Genomic DNA, 22,981 nt, shown 5'->3' with positions numbered 1-22,981 from the left:
TTTGGACTTCGAAAATCATCAAGTATTCAGGTGGCAACATCGAGGAAATTCACGGGTTCATAATTATAAGAAGCATATTCAGCAAAACATCACTCGGAAGGAGACTACTACAGAAGAACTAGGTTCCAGTGATTTTTTATCTTCAGGAGGAAGCGGCACAGATACCGGACCAGAAGAGGTAGGGGCCGCAGTGGACATCTTCCCAAGAATCACCAGGAACAGAGGCTGAAGGACACCATATTCACCCAACAGATGACAGAGGCGTTTTTAGAACAAGCAGCGCCGCCCTCCACTTCAGACAGGTACTTATCGTCACCCACAGACACTTTACAAATTATTAATTTGTCCGATTATACTCTGTCTGCTGTGGAGGTTTCGGTGCTACAAAGGGGCCTCACCTTTTCACCAACCCAAGCATTGGACAAGTTTCTGCTTGTTTAAGATCTCTTTCTCTTCTGCAGAAATTTATTATTTAAAGTCATCTACAAAAAAACGGAGGTTGTGGACCGTTTGGCGGACAATGATCAAAGGGCATTCCCGGATATTATGGATCTCCTTACCGAAAATGAGGCTCAACCATGTAGGAGAATCTTTCCACACAGAAATAAATCCACCGCATCACCATCATTTTCATTGGTGCCTGCCATCAAGATGTTTTTTGAGCTAGTGAAGGAGGACATATATCATCTACCCTGTCGCACTATCAATAACAAAAACGTAAGCAGGAGCGAAATTCAGGCCATTTCCTCCCTAAAAAACAACAGCTCCTTCTTAATTAAAGAGGCAGACAAGGGAGGAAACGTTGTTTTATGGCCGGTGGACATGTACCTGGAGGAAGCCCGCAGACAGCTGATGAACAGCCAATTCTATCATAAGTTGCCTGCAGACCCCACCATGGTCTTCACAACCAAGTTTCGAGGATTGCTAAATTTGGCCCTCAATATGGGGATCATTAATCACAAAGAAAAGAGCTATATGTGGGTAGAACATCCTGTTGTTCCCACATTTTACATGCTCCCGAAAATACACAAATATGCAATAAAACCTCCGGGCCGTCCAATTGTTTCCAGCATTGGTAGCCTGTGTGAGAAAGCAGGTATTTTTGTTAATTTTTTCCTACAACCCCTGGTTTCCAAACTTTCATCTTTTGTCCAAGACACCTCACATTTCATTCGTATATGTAGGGAGATCACCATCACTTCTCCAGCACTTCTGGTTACCTGTGTTATAGAGTCCCTCTATTCTAACATGAAGCATTCAGACGGGATGAAGGCGGTGGCGTATTTCTTGGATTTACAGGCGAATACTGATCGCCTGCATGACTCTTTCATCATAGATTTATTGAACTTTATACTTCAACATAACTACTTTCTTTTTGATCGGTCATACTACCGCCAGATCTCTGGAGTTGCCGTGGGTGCCAGATGTGCTCCGGCTTTCGCCAACCTCTTTTTGGGGTGGTGGGAAGAGATGGTGGTTTTCCCTTCAGAATGGTTCACCAAATATGTCCGTCATTGGTATAGGTACATTGACGATGTTTTCTTTGTTTGGTCAGACAGTGTTGAGGAATGCGAACTATTCTTCAAATTCCTCAACACAAATGCACTCAACATCTTCCTTACCTATTCTATTCCAGCCACATCAGTTATCTTTTTGGACCTCAGGATTTCCATGCATGGGGACCAGATTGTTACGGATTTGTACCGGAAGCCGACTGCCACCAACAACCTTCTCTCATTTACGCGTTTCCACCCATTTCATACTAGACAAGGTGTCCCTCTTGGGCAGTTTTTGAGAACAAGACGGAATTGCACACAGAATGAAGATTTCCGCCATCAAGCTGAAGATCTTACTAAACGCATTACCAAAAGAGGCTATCCAAAAAAAGTGATTTCTAGAGCCTACGAGCGGGCTAGATCCCAGACACAAGAGACCCTCCTGACATCAAAGAGGAAACCCCAGAACATGGACCTTCGGTTCATCACTAATTACATGGACCAATGGAAAAAGGTGAGAGATGTTCTGAATAAACATTGGAGCGTATTATAAATAGATCGCCAGACATCGTCAGTCATAACGGATCGTCCCTTATTGATGGCAAGAAGGGCCTCCAATTTGAGAGACATGTTGACTAGGAGCCACTTCCAGAGACCCACATGCAAACTTAACAGAGGTATTTCGCTTAAGGGTTCTTTTCCCTGTGGGGATTGCAATGTATGTCAATACATGCACCCCACTTGGGATAAATTCATCAATCCCCTAGATAACAAAATTTACAATATTAGAAGTTACATCAATTGCAAAACGAAGTGTGTTATATATGCCATCATTTGTCCATGTCATCAAGTCTATGTGGGACAGACCTCACAGGAGTTGAGGAAACGCATACAAAAGCATTTCTCAACCATTAATCTATCGGCCATAGATCTCAAAAAGGGGAGAACACTCACTTCAGTGGCCTCCCATTACCTTAACTACCATCAAGGGAGCCTTACCGATACTCGCATTGTGGGTCTCCAAAAAATCAGCGGATCAGGTAGGGGAGAAAATCCAACCAGGAGACTGCTTCAAATAGAGTCGCGGTGGATCTATGAGCTACACTCAGTAGCTCCCTTTGGACTTAATGAAGACCTTTTGTTCTCTGGGTTCCTAGGTCAATAATCTGGACGACCTTCTAGCATCTTGTGTATTTGCTTCACTTCTAATATAATGAAATAAAAGGAAATTTACTACCTATTTTATCATCTTAGCTGTGAAGAGAAGATATTTGGAGTAGCAACATCTTGGGGAGTGATACCACGAATCTATGACCTCATCTGAACAAATATTTGTTCGAACCATCTTCATAGAAATTGGCATATGGACTATCCAGAACTCTGATTTTATCTTCTCAGGATGCTCTAGCTCTTGAATGATATCCACTAGTTTGGGGATATATTCGAAGGACTACAGGACCTTTTGAATAAGTACTCCTGATACCAATATCGGTGACTCTAAAGGTTTTTTGTTGGTCCGGAGATGATTGTGCCCGCCTCCCTTCTTGATCCCGTCTCCTATATAACACATACAGATTAAGATTGTATATTGATGATCTGCCCTGATTCTTGTCCTACTTACCTGATATATTCCATTTCCATAATATACAAAATAGGGACGTTTCATTCCCGGTCCGCTTTTTTCCACTATCTCTTACTTCATGCTGATTTTGACACGTTCACTTGATTGATGATCACTCAATATTCACAAATATTTGTTTATTTACCTTCACCTTTGCTTTATCATTCCTCTTCATATGACTATGTATTGGTACTGAGTGCCTGATCGACTTTCACAGATGTCTATAAATACCTATTACTTTATTTGGCTCGTTTCTGATAATAGGTCTAGATATTCATATGTTGCAACATATGATGGACACCATGGGACCTGTTACATCCCGGTTTCCATCTTCATAACTATGTGCTCACCCTGTGGACCTGTCCCCATGTAGTGAGGATCCCACTCCTCACTCCATGGGGCCACTAAGACAGTGTGGGTCACAGTCGTATATTCATATCACTAGGGTATTATATATACATCTTTCTCACTTGATAGATTTATGTTTATTGTGGGAGTCTTTTGATATCTAGGGGCGGATGTGTTCGTCCTTTATTCCACATGACTATCTGCGATGGTGTTGAAATATGCATTTATACACACATATACCTCTGGGGTACTGTGTGTGTTCTGCTTATTTGCACAACACACAGCAATGGTAATTAAGATATTTAGATGCAAAATAAATGTATGGTCATTAGTGTTGAGCGATACCTTCCGATATCAGGAAATATCGTATCGGATTGGATCGGGCCGATACCCAAAAAGTATCGGATATCGCCGATTCCGATACCGGAAACCAATGCAAGTCAATGGGACACAAATATCGGAATGAAAATAAACCCTTTCTTTCCTTGTAGGTTAATTCTACATGAAGTAAAACAACTAAGAATAATGTAGAATGACATGAAAAGCCGGCAATTCATCAGCGGCATTCACCGGTACCCGACAATTTACAACAGAAAGAATAGAGCTTCACACATAGATTAGATAGATAGAAACATGTCAGTCACATATATATGAAGTACAGTGACAGTGTTGCTTACTGTACTTGTCATTTAGTGTAAAGGATTTATTAAAAAAAATATTAGTGTTTTCGTGCACCGTCTCTTTAAAAAAGCCGGCCGGCAAGTCAGCATCTGTACCCGACAATTTATAACAGACAGAATAGAGCTTCACACATAGATTAGATAGATAGAAACATGTAAGTCACATATATAAGAAGTACAGTGACAGTGTTGCTTACAGAACTTGTCATTTAGTGTAAAGGATTTATTTAAAAAAATAATAGTGTTTTCATGCACCGTCTCTTTAAGAAAGCCGGCCGGCAATTCAGCATCTGTACCCGACAATTTAGAATAGAAGGAATAGAGAATCACACATAGATTAGATAGATAGAAACATGTCAGTCACATATATATGAAGTACAGTGACAGTGTTGATTACTGTACTTGTCATTTAGTGTTAAAATAAAGGATTTATTTAAAAAAAAATTGGCGTGGGGTTCCCCTTAATTTTAGGCTCTAGCGGAGGTTAAGCAGACAGCTGGGGCAAATGTTTGAAGCCTGGGAAGGGGGTAATACCCACGGAGCTTCCCAGGCTACTAATATCAGCCCCCAGCTGAATACCTAGCCTTTACTAGCTATTAAAATGGGGGACCCCCCCAAAAAAATGACGTGGGGTCCCCCCTAATTTAATAGCTAGCACAGGCTAGGCAGACAGCTGGGGGCTGATATTAATAGCCCAGGAAGGGTGCCATGAATATTGGCCCCCTCCCAGGCTAGAAACACCAGCCGTCAGCCGCCCCAGAAATGGCGCATCCATAGGATGCGCCAATTCTGGCACTTAGCCTCGCTCTTCCACGCTGCCCTGGTGCGGTGGCAGGGGGTAATAGGGTTGGGGTTGATGTCAGCTTATAATGCCAGCTGACATCAAGCCCAGGTTAGTAATGGAGAGGCGTCTATAAGACACCCCCATTACTAACCCCATAGTCAAAGTTAAAAGAAAACACAAACACCCAGAGTAAAGTCCTTTAATTGAAATAAAGACACAATTCTTTATTGTTCTAAATTAAACCATACTTACCATCACGCCCATTCCAGCTGAAGCCAACGATCTCCTGCAATAAAAGAAAAATAATAAAGCAACCTCATCCTTACCTTTCGATGGTTCCCAGGACAGCTCCAGCTCTGCTACATCGAGATGACAGGCTGGACCGCAGCAGAAAGCTGCCATCCAGCCTGTCATCCCGCAGACACTGAGAAGCGCAGGCATGCTTGCGCTCCTCAGTGTCTCTCTGTGACGTCATCCAGATGAGCCGAGTTCATGTCCAATGAACTCAGCTCACCTCATGCACGTCACTGACAGCGTGGGAAAATTCTCCTGCACTCAGCGCTTCAGCGTGAGAATTCTCCCACGCTGTCAGTGACATACATGAGGTGAGGTCATGTCCAATGAACTCAGCTCACCTCATGCACGTCACTGACAGCGTGGGAAAATTCTCACGCTGAAGTGCTGAGTGCAGGAGAATTTTCCCACGCTGTCAGTGACGTACATGAAGTGAGCGGAGTTCATTGGACATGACCTCGGCTCATCTGGATGCCGTCACAGCCAGACACTGAGGAGTGGAAGTATGCCTGCGCTTCTCAGTGTCTGCGGGATGACAGGATGGATGGCAGCGTTCTGCTGCGGTCCAGCCTGTCATCTCGATGTAGCAGAGCTGAAGCTGTCGTGGGAGCCATGGAAAGGTAAGGATGAGGTTGCTTTATTATTTTACTTTTATTGCAGGAGATCGTTGGCTTCAGCTGGAATGGGCGTGGTGGTAAGTATGGTTTAATTTAGAACAATAAAGAATTGTGTGTTTATTTCAATTAAAGGACTTTTTTCTGGGTGTTGTGTTTTTTTAAATACTTTACTAGAAATTCATGGTGGTCATGTCTAATATTGGCGTGACCCCATGAATTTTGGGCTTAGGGCCAGCTGATAATGCCAAGCTGGCCTTAACCCCTTTATTACCCAGTGAGCCACCGCACCAGGGCCCTGGATGAGTTGGGTACAGCGCCAGAAGATGGCGCTTCTATGAACGCGCCATTTTCTGGGGCGGCTGCGGACTGCAATTTGCAGCGGGGGTGGCCCAGAAAGCTTGGGTCTCCCTGCGCTGCGGATTCCAGCCCCCAGCTGCCTAGTTGTATCTGGCTGGGCACAAAAATAGGGCGAAGCCCCACGCATTTTTTTTTAAAATTATTTCATGAAATTCATGGAATAATTAAGAAAAAAAGGGCTTCCCTATATTGTTGTGTCCAACCAGGTACAAATAGGCAGCTGGTGGTTGGGGGCAGCCCATTCCTGCCTGCTGTACCTGGCTGGACACAAATATAGTGCGAAGCCCCACGTCAATTTTTTTTTAATTATTTCATGAAATAATTTTTTTAAAAAAGGGCTTCCCTATATTGTTGTGTCCGGCCAGGTACAAATAGGCAGCTGGTGGTTGGGGGCAGCCTGTTCCTGCCTGCTGTACCTGGCTGGACACAAATATAGGGCGAAGCCCCACGTCAATTTTTTTTAAAATAAGTCCTTTATTTTAACACTAAATGACATTTGAGGAGTTAATAAAGATGCAGTCCCTAAATTATTATTTATTTTTTAATTAATTTTTCCCAAAACTTTTGACGTGGGCTTCGCCATATTTTTGTATGCCAGCCAGGTACAGCATCCAGCTTCTATGAACGCGCCATTTTCCGGGGTGGCTGCGCACTGCAATTTTCAGCGGGGGGAGGGGGGGGCAGAAAGCTTGGGCCTCCCTGCGCTGCAGATTCCATCCCCCAGCTGCCTAGTTGTACCTGGCTGGACACAAAAATAGGGAGAAGCTTCACGTATTTTTTTTTTTTAATTATTTCATGAAATTCATGAAATAATTAAGAAAAAAAGGGCTTCCCTATATTGTTGTGTCCAACCAGGTACAAATAGGCAGCTGGTGGTTGGGGGCAGCCCGTTCCTGCCTGCTGTACCTGGCTGGACACAAATATAGTGCGAAGCCCCACGTCAATTTTTTTTAAATCATTTCAGGAAATTCATGAAATAATTTAAAAAAATTGATGTGGGGCTTCGCCCTATATTTGTGTCCAGTCAGGTACAGCAGGCAGGAACGGGCTGCCCCCAACCACCAGCAGCCTATTTGTACCTAGCCGGACACAACAATATAGGGAAGCCCTTTTTTTCTGAATTATTCCATGAATTTCATGAATTTAAAAAAAAAAAAACGTGGAGCTTCGCCCTATTTTTGTGTCCAGCCAGGTACAACTAGGCAGCTGGGGGCTGGAATCTGCAGCGCAGGGAGGCCCAAGCTTTCTGGGCCCCACCCGCTGCAAATTGCAGTCCGCAGCCGCCCCGGAAAATGGCGCGTTCATAGAAGCGCCATCTTCTGGCGCTGTACCCAACTCATCCAGGGCCCTGATGCGGTGGCTCACTGGGTAATAAAGGGGTTAAGGCCAGCTTGGCATTATCAGCTGGCCCTAAGCCCGAAATTCATGGGGTCACGCCAATATTAGACATGACCACCATGAATTTCTAGTAAAGTATTTAAAAAAAACACAAACACCCAGAAAAAAGTCCTTTAATTGAAATAAACACACAATTCTTTATTGTTCTAAATTAAACCATACTTACCATCACGCCCATTCCAGCTGAAGCCAACGATCTCCTGCAATAAAAGAAAAATAATAAAGCAACCTCATCCTTACCTTTCCATGGCTCCCACGACGGCTCCAGCTCTGCTACATCGAGATGACAGGCTGGACCGCAGCAGAACGCTGCCATCCAGCCTGTCATCCCGCAGACACTGAGAAGCGCAGGCATACTTCCACTCCTCAGTGTCTGGCTGTGACGGCATCCAGATGAGCCGACAATGAACTCGGCTCACCTCATGTACGTCACTGACAGCGTGGGAGAATTCTCCTGCACTCAGCGCTTCAGCGTGAGAATTTTCCCACGCTGTCAGTGACGTGCATGAGGTGAGGTCATGTCCCATGAACTCGGCGCACCTCATGCACGTCACTGACAGCGTGGGAGAATTCTCACGCTGAAGCGCTGAGTGCAGGAGAATTTTCCCACGCTGTCAGTGACGTGCATGAGGTGAGCTGAGTTCATTGGACATGACCTCGGCTCATCTGGATGACGTCACAGAAAGACACTGAGGAGCGCAAGCATGCCTGCGCTTCTCAGTGTCCGCGGGATGACAGGCTGGATGGCAGCGTTCTGCTGCGGTCCAGCCTGTCATCTCGATGTAGCAGAGCTGAAGCTGTCCTGGGAACCATGGAAAGGTAAGGATGAGGTTGCTTTATTATTTTACTTTTATTGCAGGAGATCGTTGGCTTCAGCTGGAATGGGTGTGGCGGTAAGTATGGTTTAATTTAGAACAATAAAGAATTGTGTCTTTATTTCAATTAAAGGACTTTTTTCTGGGTGTTTGTGTTTTTTTTAAATACTTTACTAGAAATTCATGGCGGTCATGTCTAATATTGGCGTGACCCCATGAATTTCGGGCTTAGGGCCAGCTGATAATGCCAAGCTGGCCTTAACCCCTTTATTACCCAGTGAGCCACCGCACCAGGGCCCTGGATGAGTTGGGTACAGCGCCAGAAGATGGCGCTTCTATGAACGCGCCATTTTCCGGGGCGGCTGCGGACTGCAATTTGCAGCGGGTGGGACCCAGAAAGCTTGGGTCTCCCTGCGCTGCAGATTCCAGCCCCCAGCTGCCTAGTTGTACCTGGCTGGACACAAAAATAGGGCGAAGCGCCACACATTTTTTTTTTTAATTATTTCATGAAATTCATGGAATAATTAAGAAAAAAAGGGCTTCCCTATATTGTTGTGTCCGGCTAGGTACAAATAGGCAGCTGGTGGTTGGGGGCAGCCCGTTCCTGCCTGCTGTACCTGGCTGGACACAATTATAGGGCGAAGCCCCACATAATTTTTTTTTAATTATTTCATGAATTTCCTGAAATAATTAAAAAAAAATTGACGTGGGGCTTCACACTATATTTGTGTCCAGCCAGGTACAGCAGGCAGGAACGGGCTGCCCCCAACCACCAGCTGCCTATTTGTACCTAGCCGGACACAACAATATAGGGAAGCCCTTTTTTTCTTAATTATTCCATGAATTTCATGAAATAATTAAAAAAAAAAAAACGTGGAGCTTCTCCCTATTTTTGTGTCCAGCCAGGTACAACTAGGCAGCTGGGGGATGGAATCTGCAGCGCAGGGAGGCCCAAGCTTTTTGCCCTCCCCCCCCCCCCGCTGAAAATTGCAGTCCGCGGCCGCCCCGGAAAATGGCGCGTTCATAGAAGCTGGATGCTGTACCTGGCTGGCATACAAAAATATGGCGAAGCCCACGTCAAAAGTTTTGGGAAAAATTTATTAAAAAATAAATAATAATTTAGGGACTGCATCTTTATTAAGTCCTCAAATGTCATTTAGTGTTAAAATAAAGGATTTATTTAAAAAAAAAATGGCGTGGGATCCCCCATAATTTTAGTCTCTAGCGGAGGTTAAGCAGACGGCTGGGGCAGATGTTTGAAGCCTGGGAAGGGGGTAAAACCCACGGAGCTTCCCAGGCTACTAATATCAGCCCCCAGCTGAATACCTAGCCTTTACTAGCTATTAAAATGGGGGACCCCCCAAAAAAAAATGACGTGGGGTCCCCTCTATTTTAATAGCTAGCAAAGGCTAGGCAGACAGCTGGGGGCTGATATTAATAGCTCAGGAAGGGTGCCATGAATATTGGCCCCCTCCCAGGCTAGAAACACCAGCCGTCAGCCGCCCCAGAAATGGCGCATCCATAGGATGCGCCAATTCTGGCACTTAGCCTCGCTCTTCCACGCTGCCCTGGTGCGGTGGCAGGGGGTAATAGTGGTGGGGTTCATGTCAGCGCCAGCTGCCATGAAGCCCAGGTTAGTAATGATGGCCGTCTATATGACACCCCCATTACTAACCTACAAAGTGTTAAAAAGAAAAAACACACTACACCCAGAAAAAAATAATTTATTTGAAATAAAACACCATTTTATTTAATTCTTAGTTTACTAAAAAAAAAATAGTTACCTGTCCACGTTCCTGCGCTGATCTCCCATGCACAGCTGTCACATCTGGAGATGGTGACAGCTGTGCATGGCTGCTGTAAGCTCACGCTGCCGGGAACACGTCCGCTCCCGGCAGCGGGAGCCACTGACTGAGGTCACCGGAGTGCATTCAGGCAGCGCAGCTCCGGAGACCTCCTTTACGGCAGTGCTGTACCGTGGGAATTTCTCACGATACAGCAGTGCCGTAAAGGAGCTAACCGGAGCAGCGCTGCTTGAACTCCGGTGAACCCTTACGGCCCCGTCATTCTAGCGGCGGCAGCGGTTCAGAGCGGTCACATTCTATGTGGCTGCTCTGAACTGGAGATCTTCGTGGGACACTCGTGGACTACTACGGAGGGGTAAGGATAAGGTTGTGGTTTATTATTTTATATTTTATTACAGGAGATCGATGGCTTCGGGGAATTAGGTGTCTAGGTGAGTATAGGTGTAGTTTTTTATTTTTTACTTTATTTTAGGTGGCGATCGGCGGGGACAGGTAATGTATGAACTAATTTCTTTTAGGTAACCACTGGCCACCAATGACATGTATTTAACATTTATTGGGGACACAGTAGGGCAATTTAAATAGCAGGATCAGGCTGATGGGAACTACTGCTCCCATCGAGCTGATCCTGCTGGCAGGAGTGGACGGGGGACAGACATAGGCCGATGGGAGTAGTAGTGTCACATCGGCCTATGTCTGCCCGCACACACACCCGCACACACACACCCCGCACACACTAATCATGACGGGTCCGGGAGGTGAGGCTGACCTGTGCGGCCGTGGGAAAGTTGATGTGAGTTCATGCAGTCAAGCATGAACTCACATGAACCCTCTGATGGCACCGCGGCTACTTCAAATGAACAGCTGATCGGCATCACCTGATACCTCAGCTGTTCATTTGAAATAACCGGCGGGAAAGCGCAGCACAGAACGGGAAAGCCGGCGGTGAAGTCTTTTCACTGCCGGCTTCCCCGCCCGGGTCCTTCGCTCCTTGGTGCTGCGCTCCCCGCCCGGTCCTAATTTACGATCGGGATGGGAGGTGGCGAGGGGAGCGGAGGATCGGGGTGGGAGGCTGCGGGGAAGCAGTATGGGGCTGCGTGATTGTTTAAAAGCCGGCGGCTTTTTACCGCGCGCCGGCTTTTAAACAATCAGGAGAATTCTCCCACGCTGGGATGGCATTCTGATGACAAGCTGGATCGCAGCTGAGCGCTGCCATCCAGCTTGTCATCCTTCAGAGACACTGCAGAGCGCAGGCATTATGGGAACTTCCGATTCCGGTATTCGATATTATAAAAGTATCGGAATTAAGTATCGGAATTCCGATACAGTGAATATCGGCCGATACCCGATATTTCAGTATCGGAATGCTCAACACTAATGGTCATACATAGTTCGACTAACTACTGGCACTGTTTTATTATGTGATGTGTGGACACCCTGGTAAACCGCCCATTGGGAGCCATGGTTATGGAGTTGGCATTCCTTTTCATACTGGGAGGGCCATTGGATCATGTGACGCCATTGTGTCGCATCCGGTCACGTGACCTTGTCCCATGCTGGTGGTAACTCAGCTGGCATTCTTTTATGGGAGGCTCAATTGTTTGTGTAACGCCCTCCGTGACACTTCCGGTCACGTGACAGTTCGGTCACATGACTTCCATTTCAGGCTGGCGGCTATGGAGCAGGTATTTTCCATGAGGGAGGGCCATTTGGTCATGTGACGCCTCATGCATCTCTAGTCACGTAACTTCCGTCTTACGCTGATGAGACCGACAAACGCTGCCATTGGAAAACACCATTATTCACAAAGGTATATAAACGGACCTGATGCGTGTACATAGCATTCCCCTGACGAAGCCGTGTGGGTCAAGGCGATACGCGTGGGGTTTTTTCTTCCTCTGCTCTCCACTTGACGGCACCAGAGCCCCCACTATCTTCATATAGGCGTATGCCTTAGGTAACCTTTCAGTGTCCCTACAGGACGTTGACTTATATATATACTGTTATAGTGTGGATTATTTTCCACCTCGATTAGGATGCCTTCCATGATTTAATATTCCTATTACGGAGATTCACTTTATTTGAGGTCATATAGACCTTCTTTATCTCCATATTGGTTGCCTCTGTTGGCAACCAAAAATACCTCTGATAGGATGTTTTCTTTATCTACTACCTTGTAGCATGGGTTATTTTCAATCTTTGAATGGGATGGTATTTGTGGTCTAACAGTATCTCTTATAAAGGTTACCATATTTTCTTTGGCACTTATTTTTTGTCATGTATGAATCCACGCTATGTATTAATCTATATTGCTGCATTTTGCACTTTATTGCATAAAATTGCTTATAATTATTGTGCATATTTGCTCAGGTGCCTCTTATATATGGAATTGTGGGGACTACATGAATCATATATTGTTACATTGTTTGGATACTATTGATCGGGCCCATATTACTGACTATTGTTTTGAGGTCTGCCTTGTGGGGAGCAGCTTGTACCCTTTTTAAATGTTTTTAAACTATTTTGTGGTCCGATAAACTTTTTTCTTACATTTCTCTACATTGGAGGTGTGCTTGCTCATTATGTAGTGCTTTCTTCTTTTTTCCAATTCTATAGATGGTACTACCTGCACAACCATCATACCGTCTGCTCAGCGTGGATGGCCTGAGGACAGAGAGGAGGAGGAGGAGGAGACCATGGTCAGTCATCCTCTTGGTGAGGACACGGAAGTCTTGCCTGTTAGCAGTCTAGCACGCATGGCTGAGTTTATGTTATGCTGTCTTTCCCATGACCCTCGTGTTCTCAAAATTTTGGGTGACAGTCATTACTGGTTAGTGACAGTTCTAGACCCACGCTACAAGGAGAAATTTATATCTCTTATTCCTGAGGCGGACAGGTCTACGAAAATGGGGCAGTACCAGAAGGCCCTTGTTGCGGAACTATTAAAAAAATTCCCATCTGAAAATGTTGGTGGCAGAGGTCACAGTTCATTGGACAACCAAGGAGTACAGGCGAGAGAGACACAACTGCAATCCAGCAGAGGAAGGGAACACTCTCAAAGTTCTGGGAGAATTTTCTCAGCCCCTCCCATCGCACAAGCCCTGAGGCGCAGGGTACTTCTCCATGCTGTTTCCATGTCTTTTCAGCACTGTATGCATGTGTCTGATGATGTGTCACACACCACATGGCCACATAAGGTTGTAAAATGTTAAAATGACATTTCCCAGTGAATGCATTTGTCTTGGTTGAAAGCAATTCAAAAGTGCAAAAACGCTACGTGTGAACATAGCCCAAGGTGTGGAGGAGTATTTTTGCTTTTGGTCATTTATTTTGCCTTATATACAAGTCATTACCCTGGAAAGGATGTTCCTTAACATATTTCTAAGGGAAAATCCATTTTGGTTTTGTTTTTGTATGTTTTATTGTAAGTCCGTAAAAGTGGCGTAATACCTCTGACAACGTTGTTAACAGCAGTGATCTGGGAGTCAGAAATGCTTCCATGGGTCTTCCCCATGCGGTTCCAATGTCATTGGAGCACTGTTCCCATCGATTTGGGCAATTTTTAGGCCCTCTGCAGACTGCCAGGTGGAACCGCCTGTAAAATGCTCGAGTTTCCCATAGACTTACATTGGGCTCATTGCTTGGGTCGGGCACCCGAGCATTACAATTTGCTTGACCCGAGCATCGAGCACCCAAGCATTTTAGTGCTCGCCCATCACTAATACTAACTACAAACAAGCAAATCTCTCCCTGATGTAGCAGCAGTTCTCCCTATTCTGCCTGATTCCGGGGTAGACTGTGACAAGCATGGCGGCGCCCGGTCTTATATACACCTGATGATGCTGTGCGGCCAGCCAATCACTGTAATGCCCACAACCAACATGGCTACGGCATTACAGTGCATAGCAGGCAATCCCTGCATGTTCATTGGCTCTCTAAAGAGCACCGAACATGCAGGGAGGGGATCCTAGTTCCCGCCCGAGCAACCCGGAAATTCTTGCCGAGCTTGTCGAGCACAGTAATGCTCGGGTGAGTACCGAGCAGTGGCGAGTGAGTTTGCTCATCACTAATCGGGATGTGATTGAACACATATCTGCTTGTAGTAATTGAGCAATATCTGCTTTGTGCGCGTTCTAAGGTTTCACATACCCGTCCGTCTGGTACTCTTCTTCCGCTTCCCTAGCAGGCCTTGGACTCACTTGTTCATGGATTTTATTACTGACCTACTGGTTTCTGCAGGCAAAACAGTGGTTTTGGTGGTTGTAGATAGGTTGTTTGATCTTTGTTTGGCATTACAGACACCTTCTTAGATCTATCTCACTCTAGGACCCAGCGGCTACCTCCCTCCTGCTGACTGACACCCAGGCCTGGGTGTTTAAATACTTCCTGTTAGCTATAGGGAGGTGCTGGTGATATTCACATGTTTCCTTGTGAAGGTTTGGAGCTGTTGCAGTCCGCTTACTTCCACTCTGGTTCTAAGAGGTCGTGTGTGTAATCTCTCTGCAGTCAGCTCAAGCTAAGTTACTTCCCCCATGTCTGTCTCCATTGTTGTCTTTAGTTGTTAGTGGAGACTGACTAGTGCTCATCCCCCTCTTTCCTATCCAGAGCCTAGTTCTAGGGAAATACAGGGTGTTAGGTTTCTGAGCAGCGATTGGTGAGGAACCAATATAGTGACGATAGGGGAGGCAGGGTGATATCAGATCAGCCTAGGAGGTCTCCACTCCCCCTTTCCCTAGTGTCTGGGCTCCCTTCCCCTCATCCCTTCATGTTGCACTTAGTCTTTCCCACACCTTGCATGACAGTGTGTCCGTTATTTCAGCTTTCTTCTCTGCTAGATTTGTAAAACTTAACATGGATAAAACCGAATTCATCATCTTTCCACCATCTCATTCACCCACCCAACTGACCTCTCCATCAAAGTCAATGACTGCCCATTCTGATCTGTCCTTCAAATGTCAGATCCAAGCCCTTTATACTTGCTGCTGAATCCAACTTCAAAATATCTCCGGTATCCGCACATTCCTCAACCATGATTCCACAAAAACACCAGTGGACGCCCTCATTCTCTCCCGCCTCGACTACTGCAAGCTCCTGCTCTGTGGCCTCCCTTCTACCACTCTTGCACCCCTCCAATCTATCCTGAACTGTGCTGGCGGACTAATCCACCTGTCACCCTGCTATTCCCCGTCTTCTCCCCTCTGTCGGTCAATCCCTGCGCTGGCTCCCCGTTGCCCAGAAACTCCAGTTGAAAAGTCTAACTTTGGCATACCAAGCCATACAAAACATGTCTCCTCCATACATCTGTGACCTAGATTTCCAGTACTTACCTGCACGCAACCTCCCATCCTCACAAGATCTCCTTCTCTACTTCCCTATTATCTTTTCTTGCCACAATCACATACAAGTTTTGTCCCGTGCATCTCCCCTACTGTGTAACTCTGTACCCCAACACATCAGACTATCGCCTACCATGGAAACCTTGAAAAGGAAGCTGAAGACCCACTTCTTCTGACAAGCGTACAATCTGCGGTAACCCTCGCTTCAGCATACTGCTGCACGACAAGCTGTACCCTGACCCACTGTATCCTCCACCATCCCTTGTAGTTAGTTTGTGCGCCCTCGCGGGCAGGGTCCTCTCTGCTCTTGTAGAAGTCGGTGACCCATTTTCACATGTAAAGTGCAATGGAATAAATGTAGCTATAATACTAAACAATAATTAGAGTACTTGTACTCTAGGTCAATTGATGTCACTTTCCTGGAGTCTGCCTTTAATTTGATGTGTTTTGGCAGCTTTTGGGCCCATCCTAAGGTGTTGTATATGCTTTTGTTTTTGCCCCCCATTGAATCCAATGGTGTTCAGCAATGTTCGACGAATATTCGGCGAATAAATCTGCGAATATTGCAAATTTGACTATCGTAAACCGAACCGAATATTGAAACATTCGCTAATCTGTACCTAGAAGTAGGCTTTCTATTAAGTTCCTCAAAAGTGGAACTTTGCTGTATACAGTGTCGCACTTTAAGCCACACCAATATTACTAAGCCATGCCGATTTCCTCTTTGTCAGACAATGCACAGAAAGTGTCTAAAACACAAAGTCATGGAAGACATCTTTTTGGTGTAAATTACTCTACAATTCTGTTGCCTCTACCTTAGTAAATCTTCTCCAATATTTTCTTTAGCAAACATGATTTCCTAATATGTGTCATCTTGTCAGGAATTCACATTATCCACCACTTATTAGTGTTATCAAAAGCTACAATCTGTCCTCAAAATGGCATGTGAATGAATTGTCAATTGTCATATAGTTCCATGTTCATGCATCACCATCCGAGGCCCCTCCTGTGACAATCAGAGTACAATCTTTAGCCACATTGAGTAGGTAAACTACATGAGGTATTCTGTTTTTCTGACTTTTAAATATTTCTAAAATACTGTTTTATCCATCTATGTGTGTGAAATGCATTGCACGTAATAAATCAATCATTACTCTATTTTACACTATTGTTGGATGTGTGTTTGTTCTACAGAAGTAGCAATGGAGTATTATACCCTAGATCAGAGTTTCCCAAACTCCATAGTGTTGCACAGATGAGAGAATTACTGATGCCTTGATGATACTTCCATCACCTGTGTAACACTAAGGAAATCCTGAAAACGTGACCTGTGGGGGCCATGAGGACTGGAGTTTGGGAAACACTGCCCTAGATGCTTTTTATTGTGGAGGAGCAGATGCTAATTCATGGTGGTTTAAAGGGAACATGTCACGTCATATCAAGCATCTAAACTGTACCCAGTGTGTTGCTAGTGATGCAATGTGCACTTTGGAGCATGGAATGTGAAGCTTGGAGCTGCACTTGCGCCTTTTGTAGCGTGGATCCACACCGTGTCGATCAGGGAGCAGAGTATGCGCTGTGATGAGCATCTCCCCGCGCTTGCGCCGTGACCAGCAGCTCCCTGCTCGACACTGCACAAACGCGGCTCCAAGCAACACACTGCACAAGCACGGCTGCCCGATCTCAACACTGCGCAAATGTGGCTTCACACTCCACACTGTGCAAGCGTGGGATTTTACATAGGATTTGAGTGATGTTGGCGCTTCCAGGACAATCAATCAAACTGAATGGGTGGTGACACTCATGACTCATGAAAATTAAGAACATCCCTCTGACTAAACGAGCAGGTATGATATAACTATATGAAGTGCTTTTGGGACACGATTAGAGCGCCATTTTTAATGAAAATAACATGTTAGTGATGCACATTGGGGACACACTGGGGACCGTTTAGATGCTTGAAATTACTTGACATGTTCCCTTTAAATGGACACATCTATTTTATGAGACCCCTTAAATGGACAATAAAAACATTTGACTCTGGTGATGTATGTATACCGAATTATGAATTATCTTATGTTTTCCCATAGGATCAGAAAGGAACCTCACAAATCAGCTATTACATTTTTCACCCTACTTAAATTTTATGCTATCTATAAACTTTGTTACTTCAAGGTAAATGTCATGATCAGAAACTGGATCGGCTGGGCAGTGAACCCACCAAAGATCATGTTATGCCAATATCATTAATGGGATTAAAGAGGTTGTCCTTTACTTTTATATTGATGAGCTGTTTTTTTGTATAGTTATCAAAATCAGAAAGGTGGGGATCCGATACCTAAACCCTCATAAATCAGATGATACCATCTTTGTTGGCAGCTGCATGTAAACATTGCACTGAACGGTACACTACAACTGCAGATCAATAAATAGGAGCTGATTTACAATACTCAAAAAGGCCACTAAACAGTACTTTACATCCCACCCTCAGAGATGATAATAGTTGGGTGACTAGGTGTTGAAAAAACACTGATCTAATCTTGATTACCAATCCCAATGATAAATAATTCCTATAAAAGTAATTGACAAATCATTAGTCTCAATCTCTTCCTGAGAAAGTGCAAATACTTTTTGTTTTGCTACATTTTCATCCATTTTACATGCATATTGAAGATTAACAGGACTTTTAAATGTGCAACATGTAGAGAAGTAACACTGCAGAGTAAGGCAAATGTTTAAACATTAAGACACCAATGACACATCAGCTTTAAAATGAGTAGCAGAAGCTTAAAATCATTAATGATTCTGTTTTTCTTCCATTTGTAATGTGTGAACTATTTAGCAAAATGAACTATTTAGTGGACTAATTATTAAACTTGTGCTAAAGAAAAATGTGACGTTTTAGACACAATGTGCTGCTTTCTATGTTTATTTCACATACTTGGAACAGTTTATTAAATCCAAAAGAATCAATTCACAGCAAATTTAGTTTAATGCATGTTCACGTACAGTACTTGTCTGTGTTTCATAAAATATGATCTTACAGTGCACCTTTCATGTAGTTTCTTTCTAAATAAAGTCAAGTATAGAAGAAAAGTAAAACATATCCTTATTTTTGGACCTAAAACTGCACCAAACCCGCACCAAGTGGTGGAGGCCATAGGTATAAATCCTTATTTATTTTGGGGTAAACTTTGTGGTGATGTATTCAAAGTTGACTTTTACACTTTCAGGTCTTTCAGAGATAAATATGCCACATGTGCAGCCTGAGTAGTGCCCGAAAGCATTGCCATATCAAGCAGTTTCACCAATTAGGGGCTTAAATACAGAAGGCAGCTGTAGTTACATCTAGACCCTGGAACCGGAGGGGCTCTTGTCACAGTTTATTTTTCTCTCTACCTTGAGAATAATCTTTTATACGCCCTCATTCAAAAGGTACATGGGCACCATATTTATGATTCATGTGATCTGAGGCCTTTCTCTACTTGAACCTTACCTTTCTTTTTAGTTCGTGCTAAAATTACCATACATCTACTTAAAATGTGTCTTTTGAACCCAGTTTAAAAATAAAATAAAATGAAGGACAAAAAGTAGTCATCCACTACAGCTATAAGTTTCATGATTCTCCCTTACCCCTCCATAGCATTCTGTCTAGTCTGGTCACTTTATGTGGCACTGAAAGAAAATTTTTGTGACTTCTAAGAACAATCTCAATAGAGAAGTCACAGTCATTGTCACTTTATATAGAGGAAGGAGGGCTTCAGAATGGAGAAATGGTGGCAGGTTCATTCACGAGTAGGACAAAAAGTACATTTTATCAATCAGTTTATATCTGGACAGCAATAAAATCTGTAAAAAAATCTTGTATGTGGCTTTATGGAAAATGAAGGTACACAGAAGTGCAATATAGCATATGTAGACATGTAAAATTAGTTTTAGCCAGCACATTTTATTTGGAAATAACGTGTTGATAACATTCACCAACCACCATGCAAAAGGAAAATGAAAGCATCAAGCTTGTCAGCTATGTATATGTAATGTCAAAGAGACAATTGTTTCAAATTTAAAGCAAAAAACAATTCCCTTGATCTTGAACTCCACAGATAATATACATAATATACAAGAGGACTTTAAGAGAGTTTGTCACCCTAAATTTACACTTCAAACTAAACACATTGCTTTATAAGAGATGGAACAACAATACAAATTGTTTTTAATTTTTAAATTTGTTCTTTTGCTACCAAATAAGGGTTCTCAGTGCACCATTGACGATGGCTAAGTCTCAGTGCACTCTTCCACCCACTTATTCGGAGTACGCCCACACCACTGTTGAATGACAGCCCTGGCTTGCCTAAAGCCAGTTTTGTTTGAAGATAATCCCGTTAAGTGTGTATTGTTCCCTGTGTATGAGCAAGAAGACACATCACTCTCTCCTTGCTGCTTACATCGCTTAGCTTCTCTGCTAACACTTCAGTGCAAAAATTAGCTCACAAATCACTCTCTTCTCTCAGCTGATATAGCTCACTACACAGCTGTACCCAAGTGATTTTTATTGATGCGCCATCTACTACAAGCCAATGGGATTACTTTGAAGTGTACATTTTAGGTGTCAGACTGCCTTTAATGTATGGCACTGTTTTATGTAGCTATTTACAGTACTGAACGTTAATGCATAATGTGGGTCTGCATCGAGTAATCGAACCTATGAGTGACAGGTCAAAGTTCACTTCTTCTATTAACATAGATCAAGACTTTCCAGACTTTTTTTGCTTACTGTATGGATTTTGATTGCATTACACTATAGTATTTTGACTTGTTAGAGGTCCTGTAGCTTACACTTTTTTATATTTACACACATTAAGGTAAGACATTTGTGCCATCATAAATCATGTCTGAGAAGCAAAACGAAGGAAAGCAATTTTGTATACTTGTGTCACTTATTAAATGCACATAAAGAAATCAGTGACTTTTGTAGGAAATTAAAGGTAATCTTACAGGTCCCCCATGCCCTCCCACCCACCAGCATCTTTGCATTTGTTGTTAAATACACTGCATGATCAGCCCCTTATATTGATTATCACATAAATACATGTTTAAAAAAAGTTTTTATAAAGTTTACATTTACTATGCTAATTAGGCCTTTGACTAGTCGATGGGACATTGCTTTCCCCAGACTAGTTGGCCCTCACAGCATGTTATCACGGCCCTGTGGATGTGATAACATGATTTGCAAGAGTCGGTATCATCGCCAGCTTTCTGCAAATCTTGCACAAGGAGCTTGGCTTTAATTGCCCACTTTAATTGCGCCTCTGATGCCAGGTGAACACTTCCTGGTTTCAGAGGCACACTGCTTATGCCTGGAAGTGAGTAAGATGTCTTCTTCACTTCCAGACATGTGCAGGGAAGTGTACACCTGGCTTCAGAGGTGCAATGACGTGGGCGAGAAAAGCCACATGCACAGGCAAGATTTACAGAGAGCTTGCAATGAGACAGGTTCTTGCAAATCATCTTATCATACCCACAGGGGTGTGATAACATGCTGTGAGGACCAACTAGTCTGGGGAAAACAACATTTCATCAACACATCAAAGGCCTAATTAGCACAGGAAAAGCAAACTTTATAAAAACTTCCCTTTAAATATAACCAGATTGAATTATTTATAATTACTCTATAGAGCAAGCAGATATATTGACTTAATTACAAAATACAAAACTGGACTTGTTTCTTTTTTTTGGAAACAAAAACTGCTTTAGTGATATGTCCATAGGTGATTATACCGAGACTGTTCTTTTCCATTTCCTCAGGTATCATTCAGTTCCATTACACGTTCTTCAGTAATAAAATGAGAGCATCTTTGTAGTACAATTTTCATTTTTACATACTGTCAATTTAAAGTTATGACTACACCTTGTTTTTTGTGTCACCATTAATAGACAGCATAGATGCAGCATTCATAATGTCTTGCTGGTCATCATCCTTCCTTATGCATCTCTTAATAAATGTGTAAATAGCAATCCCAGGTACAACTAAACTTGGAACTCCAGCAAGAATTACTATTATTGCATATACCCAGCCAGGGTAAGGTTGTTCTTTTGACTTCGGAAACTCACTCTGTAAATTAAAAAAAAAAAAAATATGTACTTTTCTCTTACTTCATTGTCTTATTTATTATATAATTGCTAATTAAATTTGTTTAAATATTTTTGAAACCTCATTTAAGGGGTATTCTCAAGTTGTCTCTTGAGCAGCTCAGAACTATGCAGTTTTCTTACAGTCCCCTTACTTCCTGGTTTCTGGTGGGGTGGGCTCCTTGAGTGACAGTTCTGATAACCAGCAGCGCTGTAGTATTAGAATTATAAAGCTCAGTATACGTTCTGCTTAAACACATTCAGTTATCAGTTGTTTTCTCAATAACAGGGCATTTGAACAAGCATAAAGCTTGGGACAGTGAGAGCCATGATTAGGAGAATCGCTCTGGCAGTAGCCAATGATGGGGCAGGTGATTTTGCAAGATTTATAACAGCAGCTTGTCAGGAGCTGGGAGGGATGGGGAAGAAGATGAGCCACTAACTGCTGCATAGAAACCAATATTGAGAATATCTCTTTAATGAATATAAACTTTCCAACATAGTGAACTAGCACTGTGAAATTTTGTACCCTCAAAACAGTAATCGTGTCTCTATGTTCAATATCCAAAAAAACATTCATCCATCATTATTATAAATAAACATAATAGGTAAAGTATAAATGGAAAAATTAGTAATGGTTTATCTTTGCATATAGCATTGCTGTATGGACAGGCACTGCATGGCAGGTTCCTACACAGGCATTCCATGTGCCTCTATGGCAAGGCGCTGTGAAGAATTGGAGGGTAAGAGCACTTTTGTCTAGGAACCTTTAAGAATAATACGTTTTACATGTATAAATGAGGAATGATACAATATCTGGCCATTAATAACTTAAATGAAATTCATAGGAACGGTAGTAGAGAGAACCAATATGAAATGTCTAATACAATTACTACAATATATTAGGACTAGAAATGAAGGCTAATCGTCATACAAGCAATAGCAAAAGAACAACCGAAGAAAAGACGATCATGAGGCCACATTATATAAAGGTAATAAATCCTTATTGACATCAAATATTAAAACAGGAAATGGACAGGAAAAGAGCACAGTACAACTAAGTATGTGTAGCACCCTGAGGACTCGGCTGCTACAGGGGTATTGCACCTCACTCCAGAGGTGTGGTATTCCACTCCCGGGTAAGGATGGAGTGTGGGACTGAGCTCAGTAGGCTGCATGCACTACATACATCCCATTTCCGGGGGACAGAACTACGGTACTCCCACCAAGTATATGTGCAGGTACGACAGCGTCTGTCCCTGGCTGGAGTGGGAGGGGGGTGGAACATCCCAGTAGTGTAG

General features: G+C 43.4%; 1 protein-coding gene across 2 annotated transcripts in view; it reads right to left on the bottom strand.

Moving 5' to 3' along the window:
* Positions 1-18,466: 18,466 nt before the first annotated feature.
* SLC6A19 (solute carrier family 6 member 19) overlaps positions 18,467-22,981 on the bottom strand; it is a 291,943-nt gene continuing 287,428 nt past the window's right edge. The window contains exon 12 of one of the 2 annotated variants that reach the window (XM_073678407.1): positions 18,467-21,663. In XM_073678407.1, coding sequence (XP_073534508.1) covers positions 21,454-21,663 — 210 coding nt within the window. In that variant the 3' untranslated portion in view covers positions 18,467-21,453. The remainder of the gene's footprint in view (positions 21,664-22,981) is intronic. The other variant, XM_073678408.1, reaches the window with a different exon arrangement.

The sequence above is a fragment of the Phyllobates terribilis genome, unplaced genomic scaffold, assembly GCF_046119375.1.
Source record: "Phyllobates terribilis strain yellow unplaced genomic scaffold, ASM4611937v1 Scaffold_4__5_contigs__length_816908805, whole genome shotgun sequence".
NCBI lineage: Eukaryota > Metazoa > Chordata > Amphibia > Anura > Dendrobatidae > Phyllobates > Phyllobates terribilis.
This window is presented reverse-complemented; position numbering and strand designations above follow the sequence as displayed.